This window comes from Cuculus canorus, chromosome 3 (genome assembly GCF_017976375.1).
Source record: "Cuculus canorus isolate bCucCan1 chromosome 3, bCucCan1.pri, whole genome shotgun sequence".
In the NCBI taxonomy this organism is placed as follows: domain Eukaryota; kingdom Metazoa; phylum Chordata; class Aves; order Cuculiformes; family Cuculidae; genus Cuculus; species Cuculus canorus.
In genome coordinates, this window is record NC_071403.1 from 21,620,012 (window position 1) to 21,635,586 (window position 15,575).

At 39.8% G+C, this 15,575-nt stretch overlaps 1 protein-coding gene across 6 annotated transcripts in view; it reads left to right on the forward strand.

Moving 5' to 3' along the window:
* Positions 1 to 15,575, forward strand: part of ORC3 (origin recognition complex subunit 3) — a 50,765-nt gene that overhangs the window by 15,779 nt on the left and 19,411 nt on the right. For all 6 annotated transcript variants that reach the window (XM_054064004.1, XM_054064005.1, XM_054064007.1 and 3 more), the window contains 7 exons: positions 313 to 449; positions 2,535 to 2,694; positions 3,497 to 3,610; positions 5,303 to 5,436; positions 5,929 to 5,992; positions 13,032 to 13,148; positions 14,032 to 14,111. In XM_054064004.1, coding sequence (XP_053919979.1) covers positions 313 to 449; positions 2,535 to 2,694; positions 3,497 to 3,610; positions 5,303 to 5,436; positions 5,929 to 5,992; positions 13,032 to 13,148; positions 14,032 to 14,111 — 806 coding nt within the window. The remainder of the gene's footprint in view (positions 1 to 312; positions 450 to 2,534; positions 2,695 to 3,496; positions 3,611 to 5,302; positions 5,437 to 5,928; positions 5,993 to 13,031; positions 13,149 to 14,031; positions 14,112 to 15,575) is intronic.

Sequence of the window (15,575 nt, forward strand, 5' to 3'; positions counted from 1 at the left end):
TAGAGGAAATAGGCAAGGTCCAGGTACGTAACTTAAATCTTATCCCATAATCCCAACAAAATTTCACCAGTTCTGTCCCGAAGACCTGTTCTTGTCTTTGTTTGAACTGTTGAGGTTTTAAATTTGTCTATTCTTTGTGCTCCCTGCTCTGCCAAACAGAAGGAAGAAAAATTGCAGTCTAGACAGTAATAATAAATAACAACTGTAGCAAGAAGTCAGTTGTTTCACTTTGGAGCATTATAATATTGTAGATTTGATTGAATCTCTTGATTTTCCGGTCTTTTTATTAATGTGTAACAAATGGCTTTAAAGAAGACAGATTCTGAAACTCCAAGCAAAAAAAGAACTTCCTCTTCAAGACACTGGCAATCTCCTCCAGTTGTAGTTGTATTCAAAGACATGGAAAGTTTCACCACAAGAGTACTTCAGGACTTCATAGTCATCAGCAGGTAATGTGACCTGAAGTTTAGTTTGACTGCTCCTTTACACGTTTTTCTATTTTCAGCTATTTTGAAGGGTAACAAGGAAGCTAGTGGAGAGTTGGAATCAAATATTGATGCTGCTTCTTTGCAGCAGTGGTTAAACAAAAACCCTGTTTGCTAGGTTTTGGGGATAAATAATCCTGAAGCTACCTTGGGGCTCTGAACTGGAGTCCCTAAGGGCTGGGTTGAGACATTGGATGGCTGATTTAGTTCTTTACATAAGAAGATTTATTGGTACTCATAATTTTCGAATTTGTCGTTGTGAAATTAATTTTTTAGGATAGCTAGATCTTTCTTCTGTGGACTTAAAATTGTTTTCAGAGTATATTTTTAATACGATTGTGGATGTAATGCTGCTTCAAGGTCACTATCTTGCTAACAGGAATAAATAGAACTTACCCAGAGAATTTCTCAGCGTTGACCAGGATCTGTAATGAGTATCTTGACTTCTTCAGGTGCTCCTGTGCTTCTGTCCGTCCTTGACATGTCTTCCTTAGAATCATCTCATGCATTCTAGTGAAAACCACGTGCTGTTCTCTGAAAAGAGCGTCTTGCACTTTAGTGGCCAGGTTGAAACTGCGGTTGCAGAAGAACTGGGGCTGCAGCTGAACAATTAGTTCAGCTGCAGTGTACATACCTGACATTACAGCTAAAAAGGGTTAGGCAATTTCACTTGCTCAGAGACCCACAATAAAAGTGTTTTTCTATTTCAGCTCTAGCAGACGAGTTCTCTGGGAAACATTTTGAGAAGTAAAATCAGAAGTGCAGAATTATGTGGAAACAATTAGGGTGTAAGACAGGGGAAAATGAGCTTTTAGTTGTTTGTGTTGTGTCTTATTTTGCTTTTTGTGGTAAGAAGCACCTGATTATGAGCATGAGGAATGTAGATGAATTGCAGCTTAGGTCTGTTGCTCTACTATTTTTCAAATACACTTTTTTCATTGACTGTGTCTCTTCAGAAAAAAGGTTTAGAGGATTCAAATGATCCTATAACTAAAGATTGTGTTGTTTAAAGTAGAAGGTGGTAATATAGAAGCTTGGCAGAGTTGCGTAATACTTTGAAACAGATCTTTGAGGTGATTATAGAGATTGATTTGATTGATTCTCTCCATTTCAGTCATAAACGTTTAATAATAAGGGTGAAGTGAGTAAATGTGTGAGATTCCTCTCATTTGTTAATCACAAGATTGAATTACTTTTCAATATTCTTTTATGTTATCAACAGTGGTTAGTAATATATGAAGTTTATTATTTATTGTTCTTTAAGTCTCTTGCAACTACTTTTGAGGAGTTAAAGAAATGAAATAATTGTGGGAAAACAATTAAAACATGGAAGTCAAGAAGTTGCTTTGGTGAAAAGAGAGAAAAGGGATAAATTACCAACTTTGATCAGGAATATATTTAAGATATCAAAATTTTTATCTCCTTGAAACTAATGAAAGTGGGAAGTCATGATGAAATAATGCTGAAAAGACTGTGTTTTATATAATTTGTATGCTGTTCACAAGTATAGTAGTCCTCATTATCAGTTCTCATAGTTTATAATAAAAAGTTATCTGAAGAGTAAGAGTAAGTCTTCAGAAGTTAGAATTCTTTTTTTAAGTATAACAAGAACATAGACTGTTAGAGATGTTTCATATTTATTTTAAATTTATTAAATGGTCTAAAATTTGTTAGCCGTTTAATATCTCTTCTTACTTTTTCTCTATTTCTTTGAAAAGAAAGTTAAGAAGATTCATTTCTCTGAATATAACCTTGGGGGAAGATAGGACCAGTACAGTAGTGTAACTGAAAAGATGCTTTTTATGCCATTTCCTGTAATTTTAATCCTAAAATATAATTTAATTTGCTTTTCTACTAGGTCTTTAAATAGCTTCTGGTTTTTTCCATTTTACTCCACATTAAAACTCTTGATTTATTGGCAACAAGTCTTTTAATTTGCCCCTTTCTGCATCTAAGATCAGTGCTGTAGTAGGAACATAATGGATTTGTTATATGATTTTCTATAATGTTACTAATATGTTTTTTTTTCTCCCTTCCCCTATGATCTAGTCAGCATATCCATGAATTACCTCTAGTACTGATTTTTGGAATTGCTACATCTCCAATGATTATCCACAACTTACTTCCTCACTCTGTTTCCTCTCTGCTGTGCATAGAGCTTTTCCAGTCCCTTTCCTGTAAGGAACACCTGTCTACTATAATTGACAAGGTAATTCCATTTTTAAATAGGAGTTGTGTGTGTGTATTTGAGCACAGTGTACGTGTGGCCTTTAAAAAGTATGTTTGTCTGAAGCTTTTGAAATGGAATCTGTTCCTGAAAGCCGTGGATTTTGGATATTTCTACTCATAGCTGCAGAGTAGCTTAATACTGAGAACCTCCTTGTCACGTTGAGACACTTACACATCTGCTTTCATCTTTCATTTGCATTGACATCTGTGCTTGCATACTTGGGCAATTACACTTTGACATCCACACATCTTTTTTAAAGTAGCACTTTGAATTTTTACTTTGTTCCAGAAAAAAGATAGCTTTAAACAGAAAAATTCAATTCAGCCCATCTGTCAGAAATTTGCAGAGTTATCCAGATGGCTGAGCCATGTAGATGCTGTGCCTGTGCCATTCATGGTGCGCTGCTTTGTGCAGGATTTCCAAAATCCATGTTACACATGCTGAAAGTAGTGGTATCTCTGGTTGTTAGAGCAATCTGTGTTCTTTTGTTAGTAATCTAAAAATAATTAAAAATATAGTCTTAAGCAAAACTAACTTCAAACATTGCATAGTAGTAAAATGTACTTAGAAAAAATGTGGTGAAATACTAAACTGAAAATCAGTCTTTGCATGGACTTTTAGTGGAAATAGTGGTTTTACAAGTTGGTGGTATATTTCGTATCTCATTTAGTTAAATGCTAATACATGCTGAGAGTTGTATCAAGTTGTATATATAAATGTTGATGAGTTGAATTTGGGAAAGAATTTTTACTATGGCTACTTTTCCTTTTGTCTCCCTTAGCTGCTTCTGACAGCCCACTTTCCCTTTAAACTGGGTGAGAAAGTTCTACAAGTTCTCATCAACATATTCTTGTACCATGATTTTTCCGTCCAGAATTTTATCAAAGGATTTCAGGTAGGCCATGGTAAAAAGAACTCAAATTATGCTTGTGAAAACAGGGAAATTACTAGGCACTTGTATCCTAATCTTGCCGTCACTGAGTTGAATAAAAAAAGAATCTCCTTTATAAACAGCTTGAATCTTTGAACAGGTGGGTGCTTTAATGTTAAAAACTTAGCTGGTAAGCTTGTAAGGGAAAGCTTATAGGACAGGTCTGAAGAAACATGTAAACTCTTACTCTGCCACAAAACCCTATATTTAAAGTGTTACATTTAAAAAGGTAGCCTGCCTCAGTGGGTAGAAAGCCCTTCATTTTACTATAGTTTACTTTGTAGCTTCTGACACCCCTGGCAGAACTCTCCAGCTCTGATCCTCTGCACCATATCCTTGTACTCTGGTTTGTCGTGGTGTGAGTAGACTACAGCAGTGTCTCTTGTCCACCTGAACTCTTCTGGCACAGTCTCTAGATACAGACTTCTTACATTTTCAGGGACATGGGAGCTGTAGGATCACTTAATTTATGCCTTGAAGTAGGTGGTGCTTGTGCTTCCAGAAACTGTGCAGCAGTGCAGTAGTCCTATTTACCCTCTTAGGAGGCAAACAGGAAGACTTAAAGGTTTTCAAAAAGAGCATGATAGATATATTTTTATTGGCTCACATAGATCTTCATATCTAGATATACTTTTAGAATGAATTAAGTCTCCTTGTAGCGTTTGTGGACTGCAGGAGAGTTCTCCAAAGAATGTGTAGTCCCTGTAATCTGTTTTAATGCAGGACTGTGAAATCGTTTCTTTCTTGCCTGTTTCTGTGAGTGAACCCATTAGTAAAACATGCCCTTTTAGCGTCATATAACTTTAGAGTGTCTCATTCTTTGATATCTTAAGAGTCAATGACTACACGTGGGCAGGAGAAATATCCTGGCTGTAGTACCTCAGACAGACCTCTGTGGGCTTTCACAGATTTGAGCTCCTCTTATTGGAAAGAGTCACCAGGATTTAACGTTTCCCCATTGGCCTGATACGAAAATAGAAGTCCTAGCCCAGACAGCATATGTGTGTGTTGTTTTGTGCTAAAAGTATTTAGGGATGAAGCAATTCCAGACCAGGTTTCCTGAGTGGTAGATACAAGGGATCCATCACCTCATTATGTCTAGGAGCGATGTTAACTTTTCTGAAGCAAAAAGTTTTCTTTCCACTTTGACAGTTTTGTATGTTTTAGAAGTTATTACTGAGGTAGTCTGTTTAGCGTTTTTGTTTTGTTTTTAAGAATAGATGTGATGAGTGTATTCTGCAAGGCTCTGATGCTACAAACGTTTAGTGCAGCTGAAATCAGTGATAAAGTGCGTTTGTACATAAGCGTGGTAAGAGCTTAGCAGAGTAGTTTTGTGTACATGAAACAGAAGTTGGAATTTGGATGTGTGATAAGTTTGCTTGTGTACAGTAGTTGCTTTTCACGTCTTTAAATATAGTTTTTGTTATTTGTGAGCATTGAAGCACATACAGTAAAAAAGGTAACTATGTGACTGTATTTCAAACTGAATAATCAATGTCCTGTGGTGACTTATGGAAGCATTACAAACTGTAATGAATTTTTTTAAAGGAATACTGTTGCCACCATTTTAGTATATGCACTGTAGTAATAACAAAGCATTAAAAGGTAGATATAGCAGATATTATTAACATCTCTGGCTTTCGCTTTGTTTTTCAGCTTTGTATTGTGGAGCATTTCTATTCCCAGCCTCTTAGTGTACTGTGTTGCCAACTGGTAGATGCTAAGAAGAGGGTGAATTCTTTATCGCATAGTCAGTGTGAAAACATTCGAAGACTGCCCTCTTTTAGAAGGTAAAAGGCAAAATAATTTTTTGCACAATCTTGTGTTTAGTTAGCTTAAAAAAAAAAAGATAAAAGGAACCTGTAAATGTAGTTCTGTGAAAACTGTAGATCACTTATACATATTTTTTTATAGAAAGGTAAATTGATCAAAAAGACGGCTGTTCTAACTAATTTCAGGAAGCCTTTATGTTCTGGTCTAGAGATTGCAGCTTCTGGCATATGTAATCACTTGAACTTTTTCTTTCCTTCTTGTTCTTAATGAAGGAACAAGGTATTATGACAAATGGACATAAATTGCTTTTGAACTTTTTAAGCTGACTCGGAGCATAATCTCTAAGGGTTTGGAGTGGTCTTTCAACTTGCTAGATTTGACTGTCCCTTTTTTGAATCTTTCCAAAGAAATCATTATAGCAGCAGAATTTTTTTTAATTTTTTAACCCTGTAATCTTTCATACTTTACATTATAATTTTCATGTTCTTGTTTTTTTTTCTTGCCATCAGGTATGTGGAAAGTCAAGTATCAGAGAAACAGATCGCACTGTTGACAGCAGACGGCTTCTTAAAGGTAGAGTTTTAGAATGTCTTCAGAGAGAAAAAACAACTTCTGCAATATATTAGTTTGTCAAGCATAATAAAGTAAAAGACTTAAGATGGGTAGTTCTGTGTAATGCCTTTCATACATTACATAATGAGCTTCATGTCCAGTAATGGAGAACTAGGTTTGGCAGGTTAAAATTCCAAGTATGCTGCAGAACTTTTCTTACATCAACTTTTACATATGTCTAGAAATCTAACTGCTTATGAAGAAGATTACAGGGTTTATTTATGGTCTGGTCTTCTAATGCTTACTCAGACTGACTTGGAGAGTCGGTGAAATGTTTGAACAGTAAGTAATCTTGGAGGTTATTTCGTAAGCTCATAATCCTCCATACCCTTTATGTAGTTTCTGATAAAATTCAGTAGGGCAGTCTAGGTCCCGAGGCACACGTTCACACTAGATGTGAATTAAAACTTTTAATTTATGTTACATGTTTATCTGAAGGTCTGTCAAGTGATTAAAGTTCAATTACCACTATTGTGAGACCTTTAGGAATTCACTGACAAAGATCTGTTGGTTGTTTTCACCAGCTTAGGGTAAAGGGTTTCTCCTAACTCTTCATCTCAACTATAGCTAACATGTCAGGCAAATGGCACCATAAGAGATAAAGCAATTAATTTATCATATTTAAAATTTACCAGCTTTCTGGTCTGTGAGAACTAAGAAGTGCGAAGAGCAATGTTAATGGCTGGAAGAGAGATTGGTACCAGGCAAGTCTGCAAGTGCAGTGCAATTATAGTAGTCAAGGCGAGACATGATTTATACATGATTTTATGATCCATAGTCTTCAGTGGCAAAGCCAGCTTAAGCTACTGCTATTCCTTTGCTATTTATTCACACCTCAGCAAATGCGCCAGCACGACTGCTTGAGTGGCTGTGCAATGTATGTAATCTGAGAAACAATCCAATTAAAGTAACCTGACCAAAAAAAAAAAAAAAAAAAAGACAAAACTTGGGAACTTCTTTGTTGAGTTGTTTCTGCAGTGTGATTTCCTCAACACAGTTTGCTCTGCAAGTGCATAAATGCTTCTGTTGAAACAACAGGAGAAGGAGGAGGTAATGAGCAGCTGAGACTCTTTGTTTAAAGACCATGTAAAGCTACCTTGAAAACTAACAGCTCATCAACTTAAAATTTATGTGTTTTAAATTTTGTATTAATAACAATATACCCTTTATCTTACAAGCCACACTGTAAGTTTGGGAATGAAGCCGGAATTCTTGTGCTTAGGCGCTTATCACGCTTCTGATAAATTTTAACTGAAAGCATTTGTTCTGACCTGTACAGTAAGGGTAGGAGTATTATTGCATTGCCAAGCTGGCAGCGTAGCCTGCTTGAGGAGAAAAGGCCCTACTGCTGCATTTATGAGGTCCTCTTTACTCTATGTCTTGTACTAATCTACAGTGTGATTCCAAACTTTGGAAACACTTTCAGAGTCGCTATGGTACTGCTTCATATACATTTACTGTTCATGTTCAGGACCAGGTAAACTTGCTGTTCAAACTTAGCACCTAAGCCTACAATACCCTTTGTCAGCTGCAATTTATATTCATGTTGTTACCACTTGTTTAATAACTATGGAAAAAGTTCTACCTATTTAGAATAATCAATTTTAAAAGCAATTTTACATCCTAATTGCTTACAACCCTGTCTGAAAGTGTTTGTGGCGAATTTCGTTTGAAGTTCCATGAATGTGACAATCTGTATTTAGGGAGATAACATTGCATAGTCTTCTAATAATGTTTTCAAAATCTTCTAAAACAGAATATGTGTTTTCACTCTGTTATTTATAAAACAAGTAGTTCTGTTGTGTTGCAATTTGTGTATTAACGACATCAGTCTTGAGCTGGGAAAGATGAGGGAAATAGATGCTATAATGCTCTGGATGTGGGGGAATAAGATTGGTGGAGCAGCATTAAAGAAAACTTGTTTTCTTCTCTCAGCTTTTTTTTGTAGTGGGGATATTTTGTTGGTTTTTGTTTTTGTTTTTAATGATCCTGCTTAGAATTAAATACAGACTCATGACTGTCTACCCTAAGGTCTTGGAAGGCATTTAAGCAACTGTTTTTTTTTTTTAGCTTTCTGCAGCACTAAGTGTCTTTGTTACATTCAGTCTTTGCAGTATGATACTTAACCTTTTCATGGGCCTTCCAGTACCTGAAGGGGCTACAAGAAAGCTGAGGAGGGACGTTTTACAAGGGCATGGAGCGATAGGACGACAGGGAATGGCTTTAAATTGGAAAGGGGAAGATTTAGATTAGAGAGTACGAAGAAATTCTTCATGCTGAGGGTGGTGAGGCACTGGCACGGGTTGCCCAGGGAAGCTGTGGCTGCCCCATCCCTGGATGTGTTCCAGGCCGGGTTGGATGGGGCCTTGGGCAGCCTGATCCAGTGGGAGGTGTCCCTGCCCATGGCAGGGGGAGGGTTCCTTCCAACCCAAACCATTCTATGATTCCTTGACTGATTTTATGATTCATATGTCAGTACTCACTTATATTGCCTGCAGATAAAGTTTTGCCTTTTTTTTTTTTTTTTTTTTAAACTTTGATAGCCTTTATTCCAGTTTAACTGCAGAGAACTCTGGTGCCTTCTTTATGTTTTTCTCTTTCAATATGGAATAGCTTGCTCAGAGTTGAGCAAAATGGCAATAAAATATGTATAGAAAGAGGAGAGTGATTGTCTTAGGGGATTCCCTTCTTAAAGGAATGGAGGGTCCCATCTGCAGACCGGACCCGCTCCACAGGGAGGTCTGCTGCTTGCCGGGGGCCTCGGTGAGGGATATCAATAGAAAACTCCCTTCCTTGGTGAAGGAAACGGATTACTATCCCCTCTTAGTATTTCAAATAGGTAATGATGACTTACAGCGCAGAAAGCTGAAAGCCATCAAAAGAGACTTCAGGGATTTAGGGAAGATGATTGAGGGCTCTGGAGCGCAAGTGGTGTTTAGCTCCATCCCAATACTAAGGAATATGGAGCAGGAAGTCAGGAACGTACAGATGATTAATGCCTGGCTCCGAGCCTGGTGTGAGGAGAGAGGCTTTGGCTTCTTTGATCATGGGGTGACCCACCCACCCCCAGGTTTTCTTACTAGGGATGGGTCATACTTGTCTCGAAGGGGAACTAAAGTTATCTCTAAAAATCTGGTTAGGCTCTTAAATAGAGCTTTAAACTAGATGTGAAGGGGGAAGGGGAGGAGACCAGGCTAGTTGGGAATGAGCCTGGAAGTGGGAAACCGGCGGCTGAGAAATGGTGTGCTGGAGAGGACCACCAGTACACCACAACAGGGCAAGTGAGGGTGAGTATAAGTGGGGACAGTAAGGATAAAACTGGGTCTGTGGAATTAGTTATTCCAAGGACCAGTCAATCGAGAATAAACTCTCTTCCCTTCATGAGGGCTGAAGGTTCATCAGCCCAGCTGAAGTGCATTTACACCAATGCACGCAGCATGGGCAATAAGAAGGATGAGCTGGAAGCTGTTGTAGGGCAAGGTGACTATGATGTCATTGCCATCACAGAAACGTGGTGGGATGACTCACATAACTGGACTTCAGCTATGTTGGGATATAAACTCTTCAGGCGGGACAGGAAGGGTAGGAAAGGAGGCGGGGTAGCCCTCTATGTCAAAGAGTGCTATGAAACTCTCGAACTGGATTACGGTGAGGACGGGATCGAGTGCCTATGGGTTAAAATCAGAGGGGCCCACAAGAAAGGGGACTTTGTGATAGGAGTCTGTTACAGACCACCCAGTCAAGAAGAAGCTGCTGATGAACTCTTCTATAAACAGCTGGGGACAGTCTCTAAATCTCTGCCTCTTGTCCTTGTGGGAGACTTTAACTTTCCGGATGTCTGCTGGGAGTACAATACAGCAGAAAGGAAACAGTCTAGGAGGTTCCTGGAGTGCATCGAAGACAACTTCCTTGCACAACTGGTTAGCGAACCAACAAGGGAGGGTGCCTTCCTAGACCTGCTGTTTGTGAATAGGGAAGGTCTTGTCGGGGATTTGACGGTTGGAGGACGCCTGGGATTAAGTGATCATGAGATGATAGGGTTTTCAGTTCTAGGTGGGATTAAGAAGGGGGTTAGCAAAGCAGTCACATTAAACTTCCAGAGGGCAGACTTTGGCCTGTTCAGAAGGTTGATTAGCAAAGTCCCGTGGGAAACAGTCCTTCAGGGCAAGGGAGCCCATGAGGGTTGGGCTCTCTTGAAAAATGAAATCCTATCAGCTCAAGAGCAGGCCATCCCTGTGTTCCGGAAAAGGAGCCGGCGGGGGGAAAAGCCAGCTTGGTGGAGCAGGGTGATCTCAAGATGCGTCAATAAGAAAAAGAAGCTCTATGTGCTCTGGAGGAAAGGACAGGCATCTTGGGTGGACTACAGGGACGAAGTGAGATCGTGCAGGGAAAAAATCAGGAGGGCCAAGGCCCAACTAGAATTAAAACTCGCTAAGTCTGTAAAAGACAACAAAAAGTCTTTCTACAAGTACATTAACAGGAAAAGGAGGACGAGGGAGAATATCCAGTCTCTAGTGGATGCAGAAGGAATAACAGTGACAGGGGATAAGGACAAGGCTGAGGTACTTAATGCCTTCTTCGCCTCAGTCTTTAATAGCAAAGAAAGTTGTTCCTTCTGTTTACAAATCCAAGAGTTAGAGGGGCAGATTGAGGCTCCCGTGATCCAAGAGGAGGCGGTTAGAGACTTGCTTGCCCAGCTAGACGTCCACAAGTCTATGGGGCCGGATGGGATCCACCCAAGAGTATTGAAGGAACTGGCGGATGTCCTTTCCAAACCCCTATCCATCATCTTCCAGAGGTCCTGGCTGACTGGGGAAGTTCCACTAGACTGGAGGCTGGCTGATGTTGTGCCCATATACAAGAAGGGTTGCAGAGAGGATCCGGGGAACTACAGGCCTGTCAGTCTCACCTCAGTGCCAGGGAAAGTCATGGAACAGGTAATCTTGAGTGCTATCATGAAGCACACGCAAGAGAACCGGATGATCAGGCCCAGTCAACATGGGTTTACAAAAGGCAGATCTTGCCAAACTAACCTGATCACCTTCTATGACAAAATCACTCAACTACTGGATGGGGGAAAGGCTGTGGATGTAGTCTTCTTGGACTTCAGTAAAGCCTTTGACACAGTTTCTCACAGCATTCTGCTGCAGAAACTGTCAGCCTCTGGCCTGGACAGGCGCACACTCTCCTGGGTTGAAAACTGGTTGGATGGCCGGGCCCAGAGAGTGGTGGTCAATGGAGTTAACTCCAGCTGGAGGCCAGTCACAAGTGGAGTTCCTCAGGGCTCAGTACTGGGTCCAGCTCTGTTCAATATCTTTATCAATGACCTGGATGAAGGCATTGAGTGCACCCTCAGCAAGTTTGCAGATGACACTAAGCTGGGAGGAAGTGTCGACCTGCTGGAGGGTAGGGAGGCTCTGCAAAGGGATCTGAACAGGCTGGACTGCTGGGCCGAGACCAATGGGATGAGGTTTAACAAGACCAAATGCAGGGTCCTGCACTTGGGGCACAACAACCCTATGCAGCGCTACAGACTGGGGGAAGAATGGCTGGAGAGCTGCACAGAAGAGAAGGACCTGGGGGTGCTGGTTGACAGCCGACTGAACATGAGCCAGCAGTGTGCCCAGGTGGCCAAGAAGGCCAATGGCATCTTGGCTTGTATCAGAAATGGGGTCACCAGCAGGTCCAGGGAGGTTATTCTCCCTCTGTACTCGGCACTGGTGAGACCGCACCTCGAATACTGTGTTCAGTTCTGGGCCCCTCACCACAAGAAGGATGTTGAGGCTCTGGAGCGTGTCCAGAGAAGAGCAACAAAGCTGGTGAGGGGGCTGGGGAACAAGTCTTATGAGGAGCGGCTGAGAGAGCTGGGGTTGTTTAGCCTTGAGAAGAGGAGGCTGAGGGGAGACCTTATTACTCTCTACAACTACCTGAAAGGAGGTTGTGGAGAGGAGGGAGCTGGCCTCTTCTCCCAAGTGACAGGGGACAGGACTAGAGGGAATGGCCTGAAGCTCCGTCAGGGGAGGTTCAGGTTGGATATCAGAAAAAAATTCTTCACAGTAAGAGTCATTGGGTACTGGAACAGGCTGCCCAGGGAGGTGGTCGAGTCGCCTTCCCTAGAGGTGTTTAAGGAACGGGTGGATGAAGTACTTAGGGACATGGTTTAGGGAGTGTTGGGAGCGGTTGGACTCGATGATCCAATGGGTCCTTTCCAACCTTGTGATTCTGTGATTCTGTGAATCCTGTGGATTATTGCTCTTTATCTTTGACCAAAGGCAGGTGAGAGAAGATCTTCAGTTCACAAACTTAAGTGTAATGAGCCCAAAGTACTTCTAATACAGCTACCAGAAAGTTTTACTATGTTTTTCCAGAAGTGTTACATACCCTACCATGAGACACCAGTGATAATGAGATGCCATCCAGTAATCTCAGTAGCAGCAGTTAATAATTTCTTTTTCCTAATACATGACGTTTTTTAATGTACTTCTCAATCTGTGAATAAAAAGAAGTCAAATTAAAAATACATAGGAGCAGCAATTGCATATTTCTTTATTTTCTTTTTATGTATACCTAAGAAAAATAGCAATATAAGAACTTCTTAAATGTGTTTGTAATATAAAAATGCAAATAATAAGGATTTGAATACAGGTAGCTATATAGTTTCTCATTGCCTATTAAAAGTGTAGTGTATAGTGTCATTTTTCCAAGATGACATACCAAATATAAAGGCTAAATATAGTTGAAAAAAGTAAAATAATGCTGCTGATCAGTAATAATTCTCCAGTGAGATGGAGGAAGGAAGTAAAGTTACTGATATGCAATGTGATTGCAGTGAACTTTTGAAATACAGTTTTTTTTTTGAACAGTGGTCTTAATTTAACACTGCTGATTTAAATCATAGCTCACCACAATGTCGAAACGTCACTGTGATTTTCAATGCTTTATGAGTGTTTTAAATAAATGGGTGTCAGAATGACTTAAAACAATTACTCTGTCGCTGTAGGAAGTAATACAGAAGTTGCTGGAGGACCTGCATGTTTACCATGCAAATTACATGCCAGTTCTAAGATGTCTTCATATATTCACATCTTCTCTTCCAAAGTATCCTTTGGGCAAGCAGGTGATGTACTGTTACTCCATTTTAGTGAAAGACGGTGGGGTTTTTGTTTCAGAGGGTGACATCTGAATAAATACTTATTATTTCTTGTTTACTGTTCTGTTGCTTTGCCCCCTGCTACTTTGAATGGAGACAGATGCCTTCTTGCTATGGTCAGAGGGCAACAGCATGTGGTTTCTTTAGTGGCATGGATGGTACCTTGTCAGCGAACAGGAAGGAGTTTCAAGGAGGAGGCAGATGCACAGATGGGCAAAAGAATCCGCTCGTTGCCTTTCTTCACCTGGGGTTTTCTGTATGCATTGCAGAGAATGTATTCTCTTCTACCACCTTTTAGCTCGCTAATCAAATTCAAGTGAAGATACTGAGTTTTAACAACGTTCTGTACGAAACGAAATGATAGTAAGGGAACAGTGATAATTGCTTTTAAAAGCCGTATGGCTCTGCTGTCATTAAATCCACCTTCTCATGCTGAGCAATATCTTCTGCTGCTAGAAGAGCAATATATTCTGTGCATGGACACTTGTCTGTCAGTTCCCAGTGTATTCCACGCTGTTACTGGAGTCTGTCCCTAACTACAAAATCAGCATGAACTGTAGCAGCATTTGAGAATGAAAAGATGTTTTAGTGGAGCGTTTGATTGGGGTTCCTCTCTGTTCTCCACATTTATCTTCATCTGAATGTTAGTTGTGTGAAACCTGTTGCAGAGCAACACAAGGAGCTTAGTTCTGTAAGGTACCAAATGCTGTTGTTTCTTTTGTAATCATTCCGCATCTCTGGGAAACAAGCTCCAACTGAATTACACATTACTTTGAAAAGCTTGTTGTAAGAGTTCTGCGTTGCTTTGTTTGTAAAACACTTGATCATTTCTTCACCTTCTGCATAACAGATCAGGGAGCTGCACTGTGCATGTTTGGAAAACCGCGTGTGGGAGACGGAGGAGTATGAGTCATCTCTTCAGCTAGCAAGGTGATTTTTTTTTCCCCCATTTTGTTTTAATACTACCATACACATGGAGAATATCGGTTATCTCTTATTCTGAAACTTAAAGCTGGAGATATTGCCTGTTCACAGCTAGTTTTAAGATTGTTTGCAAGTATAATTGACTGCTGTTTTCATTTTGTCTTTCTATCATTTTCCATGAAACTCAACCAGGTTCTAATACCTTTTATGCCTGAGTAATTAGGCTGAAACCGCTGAGATTACTGTGTGCAAATGAGAACATCAGTTGGGTTTTGTTTTTTAAAGTGTGATTGTGTTAGATATTATTAGCCAATTTAAGTTTAGCTGGCCTATATTTTAGTGTTGTGAAAATTAGAATCTGTTCCAAATGAGTAGCTGAGGACTTTCTTATTTTTGTGTTATTGTGAGTTTAGGACTTGAGGAGAGCCTGCACTTGTTTTGTCTGTCACTGTTTAAAATGGAAAAGTAATCCAAGACAATTTTCTTCATAGAAAACCCTTCAATTGCAGTGTTGCAGCTACAGACAAAAAAATGTGCTTTATTGTGGCAAATGGCTGTTTCTTGATAGCTGCATTCATGCAAATAATACCTCAGTTCTGTCATACAAGGAGCTGGTGCACCACTACCCTTTAACTGGCTCTTCAAGAGCCTCTGGGTTTGTGGCATTTGATGTGTCTGACAGTAAAATTGCATAGAAAAACCATGTCAGTGCTGTATGGAGGATAACTTTCTGGGCTTACATACACAAGCAGTTGTCAGACTGTACCTTTGCCATAACGAGTGGTTCTTGTGCACCGCCACTGCGCTTCCACTCTGAATTCATCTTCCTTTTCTCCTCTCTCAAAGTTGATGCTGCCATTAGATTTTGGCTTGATACCCTTTTATTCTGATGTGTTCATTTCCCTTCTGTTTTTCCTCTGGTCCTGGCTCCTGCTGTGAGAGCTTCTGGTGGAAATACAGTGATCATGGACATAAATTATTCTTTTTATTAATCCAGGAATTCTGTCATTTTTCTAACGAAACCCCTTCAATGTGATTCTTTCAAATGCTTGGGATTCTAGCTGTGATTTATTATTTTTTCGGCTTTTAACTTTTTCTTTAACTTCCTTTTGTTTTTTTACACATACTTCCTTTTTTCTTTGCTTTTTCTATGTACAATCTTGCCTGCTGTCTTTTAGAAGAACATGATAAAATATCTTTCCACTTCTTATCACAATTGTCTTTTTTTTTCCCCTGTATGCTCAGTTAAGGAGTTTATCCACTGTTCTTTAATATCCCTGCCTTTTCAGGGGCCACATCACCTATCGATATCCTTATGTTCACTCTTCCACATCCTTTGTTCTTCTTTTCAGTGTTTTTCTGGAGTCCTTGTTTTTCCCTTGTATTTAGAAAGTAAAAGATAGAGAAGCTTTGGGTCAGCTTATTTCTCAATTTGTAACAGAGTCTCTCTTTTGCCCTTCAAGAATTGTT